The sequence below is a fragment of the Podarcis melisellensis genome, assembly GCF_964234715.1.
Source record: "Podarcis melisellensis genome assembly, chromosome: 8".
Lineage (NCBI taxonomy): Eukaryota > Metazoa > Chordata > Lepidosauria > Squamata > Lacertidae > Podarcis > Podarcis melisellensis.
Window position 1 is genome coordinate 9,305,592 of NC_138540.1, and position 20,163 is coordinate 9,325,754.

General features: G+C 47.2%; 1 protein-coding gene across 4 annotated transcripts in view; it reads right to left on the minus strand.

The window, feature by feature from the left end:
• Positions 1-1,945: 1,945 nt before the first annotated feature.
• The window catches only part of HECTD4 (HECT domain E3 ubiquitin protein ligase 4), a 124,999-nt gene continuing 106,781 nt past the window's right edge, over positions 1,946-20,163 (minus strand). For 3 of the 4 annotated variants that reach the window (XM_081923233.1, XM_081923231.1, XM_081923234.1), the window contains exons 62-76: positions 18,340-18,547; positions 17,456-17,679; positions 17,077-17,228; positions 15,649-15,755; positions 14,504-14,627; positions 13,433-13,623; positions 13,119-13,265; positions 12,438-12,557; positions 12,143-12,298; positions 11,061-11,164; positions 9,863-10,084; positions 6,678-6,844; positions 6,366-6,561; positions 5,370-5,592; positions 1,946-4,839 (exon numbers count right to left, since the gene is read on the minus strand). In XM_081923233.1, coding sequence (XP_081779359.1) covers positions 4,703-4,839; positions 5,370-5,592; positions 6,366-6,561; positions 6,678-6,844; positions 9,863-10,084; positions 11,061-11,164; positions 12,143-12,298; positions 12,438-12,557; positions 13,119-13,265; positions 13,433-13,623; positions 14,504-14,627; positions 15,649-15,755; positions 17,077-17,228; positions 17,456-17,679; positions 18,340-18,547 — 2,478 coding nt within the window. In that variant the 3' untranslated portion in view covers positions 1,946-4,702. The remainder of the gene's footprint in view (positions 4,840-5,369; positions 5,593-6,365; positions 6,562-6,677; positions 6,845-9,862; positions 10,085-11,060; positions 11,165-12,142; positions 12,299-12,437; positions 12,558-13,118; positions 13,266-13,432; positions 13,624-14,503; positions 14,628-15,648; positions 15,756-17,076; positions 17,229-17,455; positions 17,680-18,339; positions 18,548-20,163) is intronic. The other variant, XM_081923232.1, reaches the window with a different exon arrangement.

A 20,163-nucleotide genomic window follows, 5' to 3' on the forward strand; every position in this document is an offset into this window, starting at 1 on the left:
CTGTGCGGTAGCAGAGTTTTTGTCATCCTCCACCTGTTTTAACTCTGCTTCAAAATTTACTGAATAGATTGAGATTTGAACTCAGAACCAATTCCCTCCCCCCAAAGTACCATTTTGTTAGATGACACATATGAAAATATAAACCAGAGGAGCAGTTTCTCAAACTGCAGCAGTCCCTGCTGTGTCCTCATGTGACCCACTGCTCCATCACTTGTCCTCCAAAGGGGCGTATGGTCTCTGCCCGAGTTACTTCATTTAACAAGCACCCTTGAAATGATGGGCTGGGCTCCTTACCATTGTGCACTTGAAAATTCAGAAGTTTGGGAAGCGAAAATCACCACTGCTCTCTTTACAGTAATCCCACAGCTTATGCACATCTAACTTGTGAGCATTCAGATTTACACACTTGGCGAAAAAATTAAAAAGTGGGTGGGTGTCGGGGGGGACAACTGCCTCTCCCCCTGCACATACATCCAGCCACATTGCAAGAGGGGTTGTGCTGGGTGCTGCTGTGCCAGGGCTACTTGTGCTCACCTCTCCTGTGCTGCTATAATAATAATAATAATAATAATAATAATAATAATAATAATAATAATATACAGTGGTATCTCGGGTTAAGAACTTAATTTGTTCTGGAGGTCTGTTCTTAACCTGAAGCAGCACTTTAGCTAATGGGGCCTCCTGCTGCCGCTGCGCCACTGGAGCACGATTTCTGTTCTCATCCTGAAGCATAGTTCTTAACCCGAGGTACTATTTCTGGGTTAGTGGAGTCTGTAACCTAAAGCGTCTCGGGTTAAGAAATTTGCTTCAGGATGAGAACAGAAATTGTGCTCCGGCGGCGTGGTGGCAGCAGGAGGCCCCATTAGCTAAAGTGGTGCTTCAGGTTAAGAACAGTTTCAGGTTAAGATCAGACCTCCAGAACGAATTAAGTTCTTAACCCAAAGTGCCACTGTATTAAATACAATAGTCTACTTTTGTCCCCCAATACACCAGAGCTCAGTGGTGGTTAGGCCCCTGCCATCACCTCCCACACCACAGCTGCTGCCGCCTCTACTGCATTATGGGAAGTAGCGGCCTGAACCACATGCACCTCACTTGCAGAAGTCAGTTTGGGGAGGTGGTGGCATCAGCAGGTTCAAGCTGCCGTGTTGTTTCAAAATGGTGTCCAAACAGAGCCCCAAACTCACTCCTTGATCTTGGTAAAAAACAACAAACCACACAAAATAGGGCAATGATATTCCTACGTTGCAGGGCGGTTGGACTAGATGACCCTCTGAATCCCTTCTGATCCTACAATGAGAACTGCCAAAATCCCCTCATCTACAGAGCCCTGGCTGTGAGATAGTGGAGGATGCAAAAAGGATGGTGGAAAAACAGAAGAGCTGCTCCTGCTAGCACTGAAGGCTATAATAGCTCTGCTCACTGCTTAGACTGCTCTATTAATGCAGCTAAAGATCACCCTGAACTCCCTCTGGAAGATCTCAGTGGGTACATGAAAAGTCTAGTAACAGAATGCAAAGTATGACAGAGCCTTGGCAGTAGTTAGTTACAGATCTTTGTGCACTCTGTAATTATTTTCAGTAGCCAAATGACGAAAGGCAGCCCAGCTCTAGTCTCCGCTCTCAGCAACTAGTTTGCCATTTTGGCACATATTATGTGTTGCAAAGGGCTTCAAGGTGGATTTGGCAAATGCCCGGCCTCTCCTTTCTTGACTTCATAGGGACTGGTCCAGTTAAGTTTGTACAGATACACAAACAGTTATCACAATCAACAATGCTGCTTTGAAAGCCTGCACAAAAGAACTGGGTGGGAAGTTTGTCATTCTGCCCCTTGAGGCATTCTGGTTCTAGTGATTCCTAGTGCCTGGTGAAGGTCAGCGGAAGCCTGTGTCACGCAAACATGCTCCAGGCCCAGCTGATCAAATATAAAGCAGCTTTAAGGACACTTCCACCAAAAGTAAGCATTTATTAAATACAAGAAAAGCCAAAGAGACTTCTGAAAAACAAGTGGCAACTAACCTTGCAATGTTATTTCCAGGGACAAAGCACTGTGGTGGGTTTACGGAGGAAAGCTAAGGTTGTATCTGATATAGTTGAGAAGGGACAACAGTTCTAAGGGGGAGACCTTCGCAGTAGAATCGAGGTGTGGAAAGCAGAGAATAAATTAACAAAAAAAAAAAAAAGGCAAACAAAACACACTTGTCAGCTTGGTAGCTCATCTCCCTTGGGCAGAAGAAGGAACTTGGGAGCCCCTTCTGTGCAAGAGGAATGGCATCCCTTGGCTCACTTTTCCCTTTTGTACAAAATATTTACACGTTTGCTGTAATTAAATACAAATTAAAAACTACAGTGCTTTAAACCCATCTCCAAATGAGCCAGAGATCAGGCAGCCTGCAATTCGTCATCTCAAGTAGTATTAACTTTCCGTAGGTGAATGCAGCTTGGAGGTCACAGGGTTGCTGTTTCCAGGCAAAAGATTAAGGAGCAGACAAGTAGTAAGATTTCCCTTTTAGCCTGGATATTTCATACCTGACCAAGAGCACTTAAAACAGGTTAACAGTGTGTAATAAATAGCAAAACAGATGCCTCAACATAAGCTTAAATGCCTCAACATCCATATTCTCTGCTGTTGTTAGGACAGCTTTACATTCGGAATGAATATTCAAGTTAAAAATAAAAAGTCACAACCCAGAGTATTTAGTGAGAGACACTCTTACTGCAGACTATATTGTCAATGTTCGTACAGTGAACAAGAACCAATTTGATGGGTTCAGGAAGTCCAGGGCAGATTTCTTTGCCACTTGCTCAGTCTTAGCAGCACCCTTTAACTTGTCCCTACCTGCTCTTCCAAAATAGGAATCCACAACGCAGATGAAGGGCTTAAGATTTGGATACAAAATGTTCCCAAACAGAAACTCCATTTACGCCGGGCAGGGTGTAAACACCATGGAGGACATTTTGTTTTGTTAAATGCAACCATAAATAGTTGGAATAAATATACATCAAGTCACTTTACAGCACACATGCTTCTGGGCCGAGGGGTGGAGACTCCCAACGTCCCTACGTCCTCGAGGAGGAAGCAGCAGGAACGGCAGCAGCAACAGCTTCCTCATATTCACAGCTGGCAACAGAAAGGCCTGTGAGGTATTTGACTGAGCGAGAAGTTCCCTTAAGAGAAAGCTGGGCAATTCCAAAACAAAACAAAACCAGCCAGATTTTGGTGAAGCTCAGCCCAGCATGTCCTTCACGCGACACTTGTTTTTCATCTGAACGCATTGTGCCCACTTTGGCCAGAAAATGGGCAAGGCTCAAGAGCTGAAAGTGATACCTAAACAGGTGTAAGTTCTTCTTCTCTGACAATGGAAGTTGGAAGCCAATATCTAGCTCTAAAAACAGTCACACTCTTCCTTTCACACTCTTTCCCGAGCTCCTTCCACACACCATGCAGCCCAAATAATTACCAGTATTCACAGTTATATACAATAAATACAGCTGTTCCGTTGCTACAGGCAAGCAAAACTATTCTGACTCTTGTCTCCCGACAGGCCCTAGCTTACAGCCTGCAAAACTGTGGGCGAGGCTTTCGCAGGCCAAGAAAACAAGATTTAGAACCAAGTACTGGCACTTAAATTCCTACATAGCACTGCATCTTGGGTTTGAAGGCAACCCGGAAATGGATCAATCCATCAACACTACCTTCTTCAGGACCCACAACACTTCATATTAGTAAAGGGGGAAATGTGTCTGCTTGATGGATCTTGAGGCAGGGTGAACCTTGCAACAGGCCCATTCCACCCAGCTCTGCTCTTGTGTAGCTCCCTTTGTGTAGGGACCCAGTGGAAAGCCCAATGAAGCAAAAAAGAAAGCCGCAAAACAGCAAGACAGAGCGGATCGTGCCTGTAGCTTTCCCAAAAAAGAGTAAAACATTACCGCGGACGCTTTTCATCTCCCCCACTTTCTGGATGCAACATTTTAGTAGTAATAATTTCCGAGTGATCATTTCTGAGTACAAAAACGTCGCAGTGTGTCCACCGGCTTTGCTAACTGTAGAAAGCCAAGAGGCAGGGCTGGTGGATTTTAGCCACTGAACCGTGTGTGTGTGTGTGTGTGTGCAAAAGAGTAATTCATACTTGTAGTGCGAAGGAACCCAGAAACTTGTTTCTACAGAGCCTCTCTTTAATGAAACGTGTGAATTGACAGGATCCCCGCCACCAAAGCCTGGAAATGTGGAATGCTGTGAAGTGGCCACCCGCATACCTGGCAGGAAGGGAAAATTTTCAGTCATTGCCCCAGTGAGGATTCTGTTATGTGTCAATGGCTTCTGTGTGGCAGCCGCTCCATTTTTGCACTCAGAAATGATTGCGGGGAGCGCTCGGCGTTGAAAGCTTCATTAACTTCCCATTCAGTGATTAGCACTCTTCTAATTATGAAAGAAAGGTAAGGATCTCAAGGTTTGTGAACATCAGTCTGTGTACTAAACTTACCCTAGAAATATTTCACAAACAAGACAACCCATCCACCACAAGCCTAAAAGTATGAAATGGAAGCCTCCCTGCAAGTGCCATTGCAGAGGCAAAGGTTTGGAGGAAAGAATCAGCCTTCAACTCTCGCCTTGTCGCCGTTCGGTGTCAATTTTCAGCTGGGCAGGAGCCTCTTCCAAGGACTTCTGCAGAGACTCCCGTTGCCTAAAGATGTGCAGCAGCTCAGCCGCTGAGAGGGTCTTCGCGGTAGTGGATGGCGTACCGGAGTTTATCCAGCATTATCTCCAGGGAGGAGTATTGAGGAAGTTTGATCATGAACATGCAGGTTTCAACACGAATGTAGCGCGAGTCTGGGGAACCTACAAAGAACCGCAGAAAAGAAGAGGCAGTTAAATCTGCTCCCATAGGTAAGAGCTTTTTTCATTCTTGGTACCTTTAAGACATTGATTCTAAACTCTGAAACCAGAAAACAAAGAGATCTGGAGGGAAACTAGGGCAAAGATATGGCAACTCCCATATATAAATGATGCTTCAACACCTGAGCTGGAGAAGAACTTTGTGTATTTGCTTTTTCTCGTCTTCCCTCCCTCTGCCCCTTTCTTCTCTTGCATTGTGTGTCTTGCCTTTCTGTCAATTTATATACCACTTTCCTGACGAAACATCAAGGAAGTTTACAAACACAGCAAAGCAAATCAATGCCCCCAAAAGTCAAGAAGAGTTTCACTCCCATTTGGTTCCATTTGGTCAGAAACATAATCTGATCTCATCGCAACATTTCGGGATGTTCGCTTGTCTGTCAACTTAGTCCTCAGCTTGGTGAGATTCGGTAAAAATACTCATTTCCCCAAAGGCGCAGACAAAGCTCTTTCAGAGCCCAGTGCCCATTCACCTGCAGTGCCATCCGGAGGTGCAATTTTCATGGGGTACGGAGGGACATGCGCAGTGTCTGGTCCACCATCTTTGCAAGGACAGGTGAAGGGGATGCGCTCCTGGTTGCAGGCAAATTTGATGAACTTGCAGAGCTCCTCCTGTGTGAACATCTCTAGCGCCCCCCAGAAAAACTCAATGTGCTGGTCGGTCTCCATCAGTCCCACTTGGTACATGGTATGTGCCTGCCCACCGAAAGAGACAAAGGGGGAGAGGGAGAACAGTTACGACCCAAGGGGGAGAAGTTCCTGAGGACCCCAAACCTTATGGATCTTTCCCCCCACCAAGCTTTCGGGATGATTCTGGCTCATTTCCACCCTCTGCTACCAGAATCATAGCACTGTATTGTTGGACTTGAGTCATGTTTTAAACTGGATCTGATATCTAATAAATAGACCACATAACACCAGTTTTGAAAGACCTACATTGGCTTCCAGTACGTTTCCGAGCACAATTCAAAGTGTTGGTGTTGACCTTTAAAGCCCTAAATGGCCTCGGCCCAGTATACCCGAAGGAACGTCTCCACCCCCATCGTTCTGCCCACATGCTGAGGTCCAGCGCCGAGGGCCTTCTGGCGGTTCCCTCATTGTGAGATGCAAAGCTACAGGGAACCAGGCGGAGGGCCTTTTTGGTAGTGGCACCCGCCCTGTGGAACGCCCTCCCATCAGATGTCAAAGCGATAAACAACTACCTGACATTCAGAAGACATCTTAAGGCAGCCCTGGTTAGGGAAGTTTTTAATGTGTGACATTTTAGTGTATTTTTGGTCTCTGTGGAAGCCGCCCAGAGTGCCTGGGGAAACCCAGCCAGATGGGCGGGGTACAAATATTATTATTATTATTATTATTAAAGACTCCATGCTACCGGATTCTTCCAGCCCTCTGGACGCAACTTCAATTTTTGCATAACCTTTGGCTGGGGAAAGTTCCACTCTGCAGCCTGGGAAGCAGCAACGCACCTTGAGGAACTCCAGGTTGATGTAGGGGAGGCCGCAGGTCCTCAGCTCCAACTCCAGGGGAGTCAACATGGTCAGAAGCTGCAAAGGGATAATGGAGCCCAGGCCAGCCCTCACGGCCGTCGCACACTCTGGATTGTGCAGCTCGCGTAACCTCAGGTTCCGGATGGCTGTTGCATAGACGTCCTTGTTCTCCCACCTGAGGGGAAAGAGGCAGACAGTCAGGGTGAAACTCTCACCACACTCCCCTGATGCAGCCTCCCCCCCTACTGCCCACACGCAAATCCTTTTGTCCCAAAGACCCCTGCTACTCACACAACCGGGATGTGCCTGCCTCTGGTGCACAGTTCCACTTCTTCCCCCGTCATCGTCAGGTATGTGAACTTGCAGCTTGGTTTGTTGGGGCAGTCGGGACTCTCCATCGCAAGGTGCTGGGAAGCAATTTCAGCACACAGGGCCTCCAGCTCCGACTCGTCGTTCAGCTAGGACAACACCAATAATAATAATAATAATAATAATAATAATAATAATAATAATAATAATAATAATAATTGTGGAGTTTGGAGTTTACAGGGTTAAAACTCCTTGGTGTCCTGTATCTGGGGAGGGGCCTGACGCAGGGCCCTACCTCACAGGCTTTGTCTGTGAGAGTTGCTTTCACTTTTGACTGAAAGAAGCAGGAGAGAGACCATGTGTGCTTTTAGCACAGAGAGATGTCGGAAAGTTCTGATGGATTTATTGCTGTGGAAATAAACGCTTTTAGAGATAGCAACGAACTGTCTCTGGACTTGATTTATCCCTCTATCTCACACGGACGGCAGGACCGCTAAAACTCTGTTTTCCTGCCCAAGTCAGCCTCAAGCCCCAAGCAGAGCTGCGCAGGGGAAGCGCTGACTGGGCGACAGGATTTAATGCCTAATAATAATAATATTTTATTTATACCCCGCCCTTCGCAGTTCAGAAAACTGGGCTCAGGGTGGCTAACAACAAATTTTAAACACTTACATTGTAAAAGCAGCATAAAATACAGTATAAAAACATGAATAACAATAACATTCAAGTTCAGAAATCAATTTGGGGAAAATCCATCTAATAAGCAGTAGATAGTCACCAGGGCTAGCTGGCTGAATTGGTCCTACTTGGGCCAGCGAGGCGGCCAGGGGAGAATTTGCTGTGGGGTCTCAGAGTGGGTAATCTTCATAAAAGGGGAGGGGGAGGGAAGAGAAGGGAAATAAAAGATCAGGCTGAATTCAAATTAAAGGCCAGGTGGAATAGCTCTGTCTCACAGGCCCGACGGAAGGAGGTTACATCCTGGAGGGCCCTAGTCTCATGGGACAGAGCATTCCACCAGGTTGGAGCCATCACTGAAAAGGCCCTGGCCCTGGTAGAGGATAGCCTGACCTTCTTAGGGCCCAGGACCTCTAAACTATGGTTATTCATGGACCTTAAGGTCCTCTGCGGGGCATACCAGGAGAGGCGGTCCCGTAGATACGAGGGCCCTAAGCCACAAAGGGCTTTAAAGGTCAAGACCAGCACCTTGAACATGAGCCTATACTCCACCGGGAGCCAGTGCAACTGGTAAAACATTGGGTGAATATGCTCCCATGGCAGGGACCCCGTGAGGAGCCTCACTGCAGCATTCTGCACCCGCTGGAGTTTGTGGGACAGTTTCAAGGGCAGCCCCGCGTAGAGCAAATTACAGTACCAGAGAGGAACGTGACAGGATCTGGCTTGGCTCAGCCTTCCCAGGCAAAGCAAATGCCTCAATGCCCTGGCCTACGTGATCTGCAAAGTGCAGCTGGAGTGCCGATGGATGGGGCTCCCAATTCACTTAAACGGGAGGAGCAGGTTCATGTTACACAGGAGTATATGCAGAAGGACAACAGCCACCAGGCACTGTGGGAGGACAGCTGGCCTTTGGCTCACTGAAGGAAGACTTGCAGAAATGAGAAAATTGCTAGGGCATTGTGAAGACTGGAAAAGGTGCTGAGAAGAAGGGCAAGAGGATTTCTGGAGCAGGCAGGAGAATCAGGCAGCTACTAGCTAGGGGAGGCCAAGGCCCTGATGAGTGGCACCTCCAGAGTACTGGAGCCAGAAGGGACAGACAACAGGGTCCATCCATTTTTCCTAAACCTGTTCTGGGCCTTTCCAGAAACACAGAGGTAGCCAGTAAGAGTTATACAAATCTCTTCCTGCCCCACTTGCCTTGGGCCCGTGAGGATGGGCCGGCATTAAGGACACCTGGGTCACATTCAGGAGCACTCATTCTCTTTCAGACACACTAGCTCCAATACTTTGGCCACCTCATGAGAAGAGAAGACTCCCTGGAAAAGACCCTGATGTTGGGAAAGATGGAGGGCACAAGGAGAAGGGGACGACAGAGGATGAGATGGTTGGACAGTGTTCTCGAAGCTACCAGCATGAGTTTGACCAAACTGCGGGAGGCAGTGGAAGACAGGAGTGCCTGGCGTGCTCTGGTCCATGGGGTCACGAAGAGTCGGACAAGACTAAACAACTAAACAACAACAGACATAACTTTGGCATGTATCTATATGTGATGTCATTGAAGAGGTGCTCCTCAATTGCTGAGTCAGAACTATGACACGTTGTACGAAAAAGCTGCTCCTTTGAGACACAGCACTCTGCCTAAGTGTGAGCCAAGAGACAGATGCTTTTTGGAAATGCTGCGAAATGGCACAGCAGTCTTGATTTTGGCATTTCTGAGAGAGACAGGGAGTGCACACATAAGAAATAGCTGGTTAAAACTGAGCGGAACTTTTGACAGTACAGTTCCCTGGAAGCCTCTCTCACCCAAGTCCCACCAACACTGCAGGAGTTCTTGCCAAAGTTCCATTCTTTACAGAGAAGCTTTTGCAGACATTCCTGGTGGATTCTGCTTTGACGGTTGGGAGTTCTTTGCTGTCTACGGGTCAAGCGTGTTGTGCATATATTTGGAAATGTATTATTTATACAACTTTCAGCCCATATAAAGCACTCCGAGCATTGTAAAACAATAAAATATTAAATCGCAAATTAAAAACTCTAAAGACAAACAGAGAAATGGGGCATGTCTATCATTTGGGTGCATGCACTTTCTGATCTGAGCACTTAGAGGTCTTGAGATTCACACTGTAAATCTATGGATTATTTAAAAGGGTGGTTAACACAAGAGGGGCTGTAGATGCACAGAGACTTTTGGTGGGGGAAACCCGTAATAAAAGAATGTTGAAAATTTCTAGCCTCACTTTTTGGTGCACTGTAAAGCACAACATCTCCAGACTGCCTGGCTCTCCTGATTCTCAACCTGCAGTCTGACCCACACTCAGCCCCACTGAATTTCCCCAGGATGCCACCAAAGTAGACAGAGTGATGAAAGGAGACCCACAATCAATCCAAGATAGATCTTGGCTGAAACTATCAGGACTCCCTTTTATAGTCTGTCATCCAGCAGCTTCTACAGGTGACTGAAAATCAGGGGAAGGGGAGCAAGCATCACTTACATTTTCAAATTTCTTGATGTAGTTGTAGGTCAGTATGTCAGCCTCCTGGAGGTCAACATCTGGATCTAGTGATTCTCCAACTAAAGTCTTCCAGAAGGAGGGCAAGAGATCCAGGGGCAAGGGGACGTCTGCCCGGATGGCAATGCCCAGCAGTTGCCCGAAGAAATGCAGCAGCTGCTCCTCCCCATAACTGATGGGGCTGGGTGTCAGGATGTACTTGCCCTGATGGTGGAGAACAGCATTAGCCAGGAAGGCAGAATCTGCCCAAGAATAGTATTTATTCATTAAAGATGTACAGTGGTATCTCGGCTGTCGAACGTAAGACCGTTGGACTTTTGAAATGTTCAACAACCGAGACTCAATGGATGGTCTGTGGAATCCATTGAGAAAATGGAGAAAGACGCCTTGAAAGTCGTTCAACTTCCGAGGAGTGTCCAAAAACGGAAGCAATTACTTCCAGGTTTTTGGCATTCGAAAGCCGAAACGTTCGGCTTCCAAGATGCTCAAAAACCAAGGTTCCGCTGTATTCCTCTTTTCCACTAAAAAAGGAAGGGTTTCAATGATGTCCTATCCAGGGCCGGCCCAAGACATTTTGGCATCAGAGGCAAACCACAAAATGGAGGCTTCCACCACCAGGGAAGAAGGGGTGAGCGAAGAGCCACACTGGAAACAAAGGGGGGGGGCGAATGAAACTTTATTCAGCAGTTGAAATAGGAATCCAAGGCTATCATGGGGGCGGGGGCGGGGTGGGGCCCCACTCTGAACCATGCTGAGCAGGTGCAGACCCCAGGAGACCCCAGAGGGCCGTTCATGCCATTTCCTCCCTAGACATGGAAGGAGACCAACAGTGCCTCCTATTCACTGAGAGGCCGCTGCAGAGGCGGGGCATGGAGGGGGTGGACCGTCCACAGAGATGGAAGATCCAGCCTCCAAGAAGTGTGCTGCAGCCATTGATGCCACTGCAGTGGCAGTAGAAGCGATGCATTCCTTGGAGTCTGGATCTGCTGCCCCTGTGATCCTGGTGCATGAGGTGGTCGCCTCACCTTGCCTCATGAGTGGGCCGGCCCTGGACGTATCACAACAAAACGTATGGCGCCTCCCTGTGGCCAGCAGCAGCGGCAGCAAGAGCGCTAATCAGCTGTAGCTCCACAAGGTGGCGGTAGGCAGCTCCCCCTTCTTCTGCACTGGCTTAGCATACCTTGTTCTTATTGACTGCTGAGCTGGGGCAGAGCAAGAGCAGGGAGAGCAGTGAACTCTGGAGCTCCTTGCAGACCTGCCACAAGAAGTGACGGAAGGAACCACCTGGAAGGAAGGAAGATGAAACTTTGAGAGCTGCGCAGCCACAGCCAGTCGTGGTGCTTGGGGTAACAGCCCCCCCAGAAAGGAGTCCTCTTAACCAGCCAACTCAACTTGTGCTGCTGGAGCCAACAGCCATTTGTTAAGAGAGGCGGGGAAAAAACCCTGTACAAAATTTTAAAAACAGGGTTCAAAGCCGTCACCTTACAAAATAAAGTTCATTCTCAAGAGACTACACAATAAATGAGATGTTGCAACAAAAAACAAACTGATGCAGAGATAACACAAAGCAAATTTCATGAATGCAAATCAGTTTTCCAAAGGCTGCCAAATGAAGGCAAAATCCATAGGTTTAGCTGCACGCCCAGCAACTCTTAATTTATGAGTCAGTTTCTTAGAAATGAAACAAACTAATTTATTGAACCAAGTATTTAAAGAAAAAACCCCTCCTTCCAGCTCTGTGATATGATTGAATGGGCAGCTACTATGGTTTACGTGTTAGGTCTGTATTTGACCCATCAAAAAGTGATAGAAGACAGTTTGGGGTATAAAGGCACTGGTGCCAACTAATATTTCAGAAATTTCTTTCATTGCCTCTTCCCAAAATGTGTGCACATTTGCAAGGCCTGCGCCAACAGGTCTCTCTTTTGCTATATCCCCTCCAATGCACAGGGGTGCCTATTCTAGTTATATGTGTAAGGTGGACAGGAGTCAAGAACCAACAATAGATTGTTTTTAAGGTGTATTCTCAGATATTTGTGGAGACGGATCTAAAAGGGGGAGTAAGGCACCGTTTTCCTGAGTGGGCTGTATTTGAGGCAGGAGATATACCCTGATACCTTCTTGCTGAAAAAGATCCGGATGAATTTTCATATTAAATACTCCCCACTAGCTTACTTAAGTGCTGGTGGCTTGTTACTTCTGAAAATAGTTGCTGCAAGTAAAAATTCTGGCAGCCAATGGTGAAAAGTAGAAGCTGCTTACTGGTGCCATGGACCTCCTCGCCTGTGAAGCGAATGTTGAAGGCGTAAGTTGGGTCTCCCCCGCTGGCCAGTTTCACACAGAGTTGTGAGGATGGCACGCACGCCAGCTGCCGGGCGGCCTGGCAGAAGTAGGAGTTCTCTGAAGAACGAATCTCTCCTGTGCAAAAGCAGGGAGAGGAAAAGAAATGAGCTTGGTGTGGGCAGGAATCTGAATTCCATCAGCTCCAAAGACATGCTTCCTTCCTCCTCCTCCTTTGCTTATTTCTATAGATACAAGCAAAGAAGGACTACCATACCTCCAACAATTTCAAGCGGGTCCAGGGTGATCTCGGGAGCTGCATGATCCGCCGTCCTTTGCACAGTGGCATTTAGCACTCTGTTCATGACAGCCACTTTTGTATCATAAAAGATGAATCCTAAAGGAATAGACACAACAGTTCTTTGTTTGTTAACCTTGGCGGGGGCGGGGGGGAGAGAGAAGCAGGCACTGACCAAGTTGGCACTTTAGTTCCTTAGCTTCTGTTCCAGCAGAGTAATGAAACAAAACCACCTTAACCAAAAGAAAACAGAACAAAAACAAGCAGCACTCATTTAAATGTTAAAGAAAGGAGTCCTGGATATGTATTTTGAAGAATAGATAGGCTCTGACTGATTCACGTTAAGATTTCACAGCAACCTAACAAGGGCACCGAAAACACAGAAAACAGTCAAAAGCTTCTAAGATCACATCTCAAAAGGAAAATTAAACATGAGTCCTCTGAAGCACCAAAACCTTGTGATGAAAAAGTGGCAGAACTGACAGGGGAAATGGGAGTAACTAAAGCAGTTTCTGAAAAGTTTGATATGTGAATGACTTCTTCACATCGGTCTTTGTAGTGGTGGGAACGACATGATTTTAGTTTCCTGCGTAAGCAATAGGATTATTATTATAACCCTCCAAGGATCACCCGGCCACCTAGTCCATGAGAAGCGCTGACCTTTGGCCTCTTGGAGAAGCGCTGCAATGCTGTTGGTGTACATTTCCGTTTGCCGGAGCTCCACTAGCGGTAGGAAGAAGGTCTCCAAAGTGGTGTTGAGGGACTGGAGTAGAGCAAAGCGCAGGCGGAGGCTTTCAATGGGGACGTCTGCAATTGAACAGAGATGTCAGGAACTGAGAGGAAGGGGACGAGACAAAGGATAAAGGCATTCCCAGCCGGGCCATGAGCTCCTCAGCACACCTGCCCCCAAAACTGGTCCAGGCACCCAGTATCTGGGAGGAAGAAGTTCCCACAGCTCAGAACGTCACACATACTCAGCAGGCAGGAAACACGCGGGTCAGCAGTGTCAGCAGGGTCCAAGTACACTTCATGTGGGTGCAGCCGAGCCGGTGTAATTGCCAGGTGACGGCAGAGCCGGTTAATGTACTGGACCAGGGCGACGTCCATTTCCAAGGACCACTTGCGGGATGCTTTCTGGGCATGTCTGGCATCGATGCAGGCACACCTGGAGGAACAGCGACAGACTGAACCCTGCACAGTCGTTGGGCACTTGCATCATAACAAATGTTTTCAACCAGCCAAAATTCACCTCTTGATGGGGCAGATGTGAGTTGAGTGGCATTCAGCTCCTCTTTTGCAAAATAAACTTTTTTTGGGAGGGGGTGTGATGTTAACATATATGAGAGAGTGCTGGAGGTGAAATAGTTAAACAGATTGCCCAGTCAGGACCCAGGGGGGTGGAGTCAGTGGGACTATAAAACCCGCTCTGGGAGGGGCAAAGGAAGGAGTTGGTAGAGGAGTTCGTTGGGTGGTTGGTTGGAGTGGGAGTGAGTTGGGATAGAGTCTGTGGGTAGGTTGAGTTAAAGTTAAAGGTAAAGGTAAAGGGACCCCTGACCATTAGGTCCAGTCGTGGCCGGCTCTGGGGTTGCAGCGCTCATCTCGCTTTATTGGCCGAGGGAGCTGGCTTACAGCTTCCGGGTCATGTGGCCAGCATGACTAAGCCGCTTTTGGAGAACCAGAGCAGCGCATGTAGCAAAATAAGCTGAGTCAAGAACAGTTAGGGGCTAGGAAGCCAAGTAAATATCTGAGAGGTGGTTTAGTGAGTGAGAGCAGGTAGCGGAAGTTATAGGTCTGGATAGGTACCCCATGAATGTAATTGACCGATACCATTTATGAAACCATACGCTTGTTAAACTGCAATAAACAAACAGAAGTTTATGTTTCAATTTAACCCTGACTGGACTCAGTATTGTCCCAGGTAGGGGGACCTGGGTGGTGGCAGCGAGAAATAAAGTGGTGGCACAGGGATCAATAGACAGTGAAACGTCCAGGGACCCTGTGTGATTGCCACAGGGGGAGTGTGGAGAAGAAAGCCAATTCTTTACCTTTCAAAATGAAGGTCATAACCACATGACAAAATGGCCCGCCACACGCTACGGATGTCCTGTTTTGCCCGGTCAATGACAAATCTGTGAAATCCATCTAGTGTCAGGTACTTCTCTTCAGGAACTGAAACAGGCGTGAAAGGGAAAGAAAGTATTCAGTGAGTGGGGGGGGGGGAGATATGCAGACTCCCCACTGTTCTAACATGTCATTTCCCCCACTCAGTATCTAGTTATTCAAGTTAAAACCCCTCTCCTTCTATTCTAGCTTGTAACACAAGCTCTCAAATGGCATTCATGTGAGATTTTTAAAATATGCAATGAAATAATTTCAAGGCAATAAAGGCATAAGGGCCACACCAAAGCTGAAGGAATAAATCTAGTCCAGATGTTGAAAATAAAGATAGCAGGGCATGCTATGCTGCAAAGGCTCTCCAGGCAACTGCAAGTGACATGGCTTATTAGACAGTTCTATACAGAGGGGGCCAGTCAAACTGGTGGTGAGAATACTCAAAGCAAGACCTTTTCTGACCATCTTAGGGCGTTGAGCCAATCCTGTGCAGTAGACAATAGAAGGTTTGACTTTTCAAGATTCTTGGACCCAGGTCACACCACTGCAACACCCTCTCCTAGCTATTTTTGTAAATTTTTTTATTAAAAAAACTTCCTAAAAAGACATCCAAAGGGAAGGTTTATACTAAAGGGACCTTGCCTGTGATCAAACTAACATTTGATTCCGGCGTACATTTTACTCCTCCTTTTCTGATAATTTGCAATCATTACCGTTTTGTGATAATGTATTTATAAATATGTAAATAAAAAACAAACAAACGTTTATGGGTTGTGAAATAAGCCCAGGCACAACCTGCTTAAAACCCTGCTCCTAAAGTGCTCAGCAGTGGAGCATTCTGGCCATAAACAGTGGTGTTGGAGGAACTCTCTTCTGAATTAACATGTATGAACCAAGATGAGCTGATAGCACCCAGAATGTAAGCCAGTGCTGGCTGACATTTCCATCTTTTGCACAAAGGGGCACTTTAGATGCTGCAAATGTGTAGCCCGGAAAGTATTTTTCACTTATCTCGCCTAGAGAAGCAACTGGGCAGAGCGTTTCTGCAGAGGCCTAAAAGAGAAAACGGGCAGCTTACCCTCCTGTTTCTTTGTGGGAGACTTGTCAGGGTCCTTTTCCTCAGGCTTGCTTTTCTCTGGGGATTTGGGCTTCACAGTCGGCTTCTTCTCACTCAAAGCTGTCCTGCTAATGTGAGGAAAACCTTCATGTCAAAGAGTATGTCTGCACTGTACTTGTGCAAAGTAGTAGTACATAGAACACAGAGATAATTCAAAGCATTTTTTAAGTCCCAGAAAATACCCAGAATGATGAATTATTGTTGTTGTTGTTAAAGTACAGTGGTACCTCAGTTCCCGAACGCCTCCACTGTTGTACATTTCGGTTCTCAAACGCGAAGAACCTGAAATAAATGCTTCCGTTTCTGAAGGTTTTTCGGAACCCGAACGTGTGATGCAGCTTTCGCTGAGTGCAAGAAGCTCTTGCAACCAATGGGAAGCCGCACCTTGGTTTTCAAACGTTTCGGAAGGGATTCCGTTCGAAAACCGGGGTACCACTGTATCATCATAATCAAACTTATTACTCTAGCAGGTCTCAGGGCGGGTTATGATAATTTAAGATTCAGGATTAAAAACAGTGAAAACCGTCACAGGGATAGGGTGGGTCCTGAAAACACACACCTCAGGGGTCAAAGGCCAGGATAAAGACGTGAACCTTCAGCATTCACCATATTGTAAACAAAAGCCCTCAAAGCAGTTTACAAAAACCCTACTAGAAAAATTAACCAATAAACTGAAACTGACACAGGGACAAACAGAAGACGCCTTTACCCTGGTAGGGCTCCCCTTTATCACATACACAGCACAACAAGACAATGACTATAATCCACCAACAGCATACAAATAATATGGCTGACCTGATCCAAAACACCCACCCATCCCACTCACACACGAAAACAAAGATCACCACAGCCAATCACGAACAAACAACCACCCCCTAGGCCAACCCCAACCTCTCTCACCACCAAAGGAACACAAGTGAACAGCAGAGAACCTGCACAAGCAACGCTGACACCAAACCCTACATACATTAAGTAAAATAGAAACATTGCCACCCGACCCTACCCCCCTTCCCCCCTCCACCCCTTTCCTTCCTACTGTCTCAACAAATGAAACTGATTTTTAAAAATGTTACATGGAATAAATACGAGAGACATTACACATACCTCTGTAAATCAAGAAAATCTTTAATAAAACAACGCAGTTTACAAAAAGAGATGAACCGGATGCCCACTGCAAGGAGTGCCGGACCAAATCCAGAAAGAGGCCTTGACTCAGTGGGTGGCTTTCACACCATGCATAACTGTTAGTCTGTCCCCCCGTGCCCGCTTCCCCTTAAGCCACTTCCTGCATTTCCAGTTGGGGACTGAAGTGCCAAAACAAAAGGCGATTCAAAGGGCAGCCGTGTGAAAAGCGTTGGGAGTGGAGCCAGAGTGGTTAAAGGATCTCACCTGACACTGTTGAGCACTGCCTTCTCCTTGGCGGGGGGTTTTGTGACGGGCCGCTTGGTGCTCACAACTTTCACCGGGTGCTGCTCTTTGCCAGCCTTGTTATACTTGCTCTTGTCAAACTTTGGCTTGGGTGCCCCGTATTTTCTCAGAATCTTCAAAGCACAGAAAGAAAGAACGGTGAGGGCTGCAACTTATAAGGCAAGGCTGAATACATTTGCCAAAAAGAAGCCCCTACAAGCGGGCTCCTGAGATCAGGAGGAAAAGGGTTCGCACAAGGAAACACAAGAGAAATATTTCCCCCAGTCGCAGAGCTTCTCTTTGGGGCATGACTGCCACTATCTTTAGCACAGAGTAGAGCAATGAAACATTTAATGCCAACCTGGGTGAGCTGATCCTCAAGAACTTTCTTTGGGGGGCGGACATTGGTGAAGAAGGTGTGCAGCAGGTTTCCTGGTGTCTGGGCGTTAATCTGCTCTTTGCTGAGGTAAATCTCTGCCACTTTGGTCGGTTTTGCAGGTGTCAAGCTCAGCATTTGCTCAGAATGGAGGCAGCTTTTAAATATTTCCGTGAGGACTTCGCGGGCCCCTGGCACAAGTTTGTCACCTGAGGGAAGTCAAAATATTAAGAATGGCCATGGGACAAAGCCAGTACAAGACCAAACACATGGAAATTTGTGGAATGATCCACTGCATTAAGTTACTTGTGTCGGTTTTTCACATTTCTGTGCAGAGGCCAGGCTGTCTACTGTGATTTTGTCAACAGAATGAATAATTAGCTTTTGTATTGCATTATGGTTCATGTTTATTTGTTGATACACAAGTTTGTAACGTGCTGCAATAAATATTGTTCTTAACAATATAAAACAAAAGCCAGTACAAAACAGCTTTCTTCTTGTTTATCCAACACTTAAACCCATCTTTTTAGAACTGGGCCTGAAGACTATGGGTGTTCAATTCGTTAATCGCTGCCAGAAAACGTGTGCTTCTTGTATCTCTTGTGAAAGGCTGTGGCATTGAACTTCAATTCCCATCAGTCTTGGCCAAAGGTTAGGGAAGAGAGGACTTGAAGTCTAACATCGGGCCGCAGCTTAACAGTCTGGATAACTGAACTCCAGCAGTGCCATGAATGTGGCTCACCTCACAATGGCAGCAAAACCTCTTGCACAAACCCCAGTGAAATGAAATGAAGGTCTGTTTCTCAGACACGCATAAGACACATGTAGCATGAGTGCAAAGTGCTTTCAAAACGTAACTGAACACACACCTTTGATGGTCTTGTCATTGAAATAGTCTTCCAGTGCAGGACTCCCTTGTGTATCAAACAAACTCTGATTCACAGTTGAGACAGTTAAAATTTCCTCCGTCGACATTTCCATGAGCTCATCCTCTCCATCCAGACTCGACAAGCCAATCAAATCGCTGCTGTTAAATAAGCTGGCTCGGATCTTTTCTATCTTGGCCCGGGATCGTATCTATTTTCAACAAACACACAATCCAGGTAAATTTATGAAGGTAAATGAGTTCTTTTCAATCAATGGCTAATGGTTCTTTTGATCTTATGACACTGAATTCTTGACCTGTTTTACATTCTCCCCTACCCTTTCCCACTCACTTCTGACATAATCAATCTGTTCTGCCTCCTCCAAATCCCAAATTCTGCAAACAAAACAAAACAAAACAAAAACACCAAAGCAAGATGAAGAACCTATTATATATTTAAGGTCTCACCCAACTGCAAATTGTTTTAATCTAATTTAATGTTGTATTTTTACAGTGCTGTAATCTGCACTTTGACTTTATGGTGAAGTGCTGGTAAGAAATTTGTTAATAATAAATAAGAATAAGAATAGTATGCAAATGAAATTAAACTGCTGCATCACCACAGTCCATTTTAAGATGGCTGGGTACCAATATAGTAATATCTTTTGCACTGAAATACAGTGGTACCTCTGGTTACGTACTGTATTTTTCGCACCATAGGACGCACCGGACAATAGGACGCACCTTGTTTTAGAGGGGGGAGAACAAGGGAAAAAAATTCTTCCGCTCTCTGACCAGTGCCCCTTCAGCAAAGCGGCAGGAAGCGCTGCGCAGAGAGTGGGAGAATTTTCCCCCTCTTGTTTTCCCGCTCTAAAACAAGGTGCCATTTAAGGTGCGTTCAGGCGGCTACCTTGGAAGCCTGGAGAGCTAGAGGGGTCAGTGCGCACCGACCCCTCTCGCTCTCCTGGCTTCAGGTTCCTTTCGACCTGCTCTTTGGGGCTGGCGGGGGGAAGCCCACCACCAGCCCCAAAGAGCAGGTCTGGGAGCAGCGGAAAGGCGCAGCGGAGAGGCTGCTGCCATAGTCACGCGTCACTTCTCCAGCTGGGAGAGGATCGCGGGGCTATGGCTTCTTTATCCCCGTCCGCGCTCTCCCGGCTGGAGAGGTGACGCACGGCTATTGAGGCTCCTGCCATAGCCGCGCGTCACCTCTCCAGCCGGGAGAGGGTCGCGAGGGGCTGCTTTAGCTCCGCGCGCGCTCTCCGGGCTGGAGAGGTGACGCGCGGCTATGGAGGCTCCTGCCATAGCCGCGCGTCACCTCTCCAGCCGGGAGAGGGTCGCGAGGGGCTGCTTTAGCTCCGCGCGCGCTCTCCGGGCTGGAGAGGTGACGCGCGGCTATGGAGGCTCCTGCCATAGCCGCGCGTCACCTCTCCAGCCGGGAGAGGGTCGCGAGGGGCTGCTTTAGCTCCGCGCGCGCTCTCCGGGCTGGAGAGGTGACGCGCGGCTATGGAGGCTCCTGCCATAGCCGCGCGTCACCTCTCCAGCCGGGAGAGGGTCGCGAGGGGCTGCTTTAGCTCCGCGCGAGCTCTCCCGGCTGGAGAGGTGACGCGCGGCTATGGAGGCACCTGCCTGAGCTGCGCGTCACCTCTCCAACCGGGAGAGGGTCGCGGGGCTATGGTGTCTTCGCTCCATAGGACGCACACACATTTCCCCTTCATTTTTGAAGGGGGAAAAGTGTGTCCTATAGAGCGAAAAATACGGTACTTAATTTGTTCCAGAGGTCCTTTCTTAACCTGAAACTATTCTTAACCTGAAGCACCACTTTAGCTAA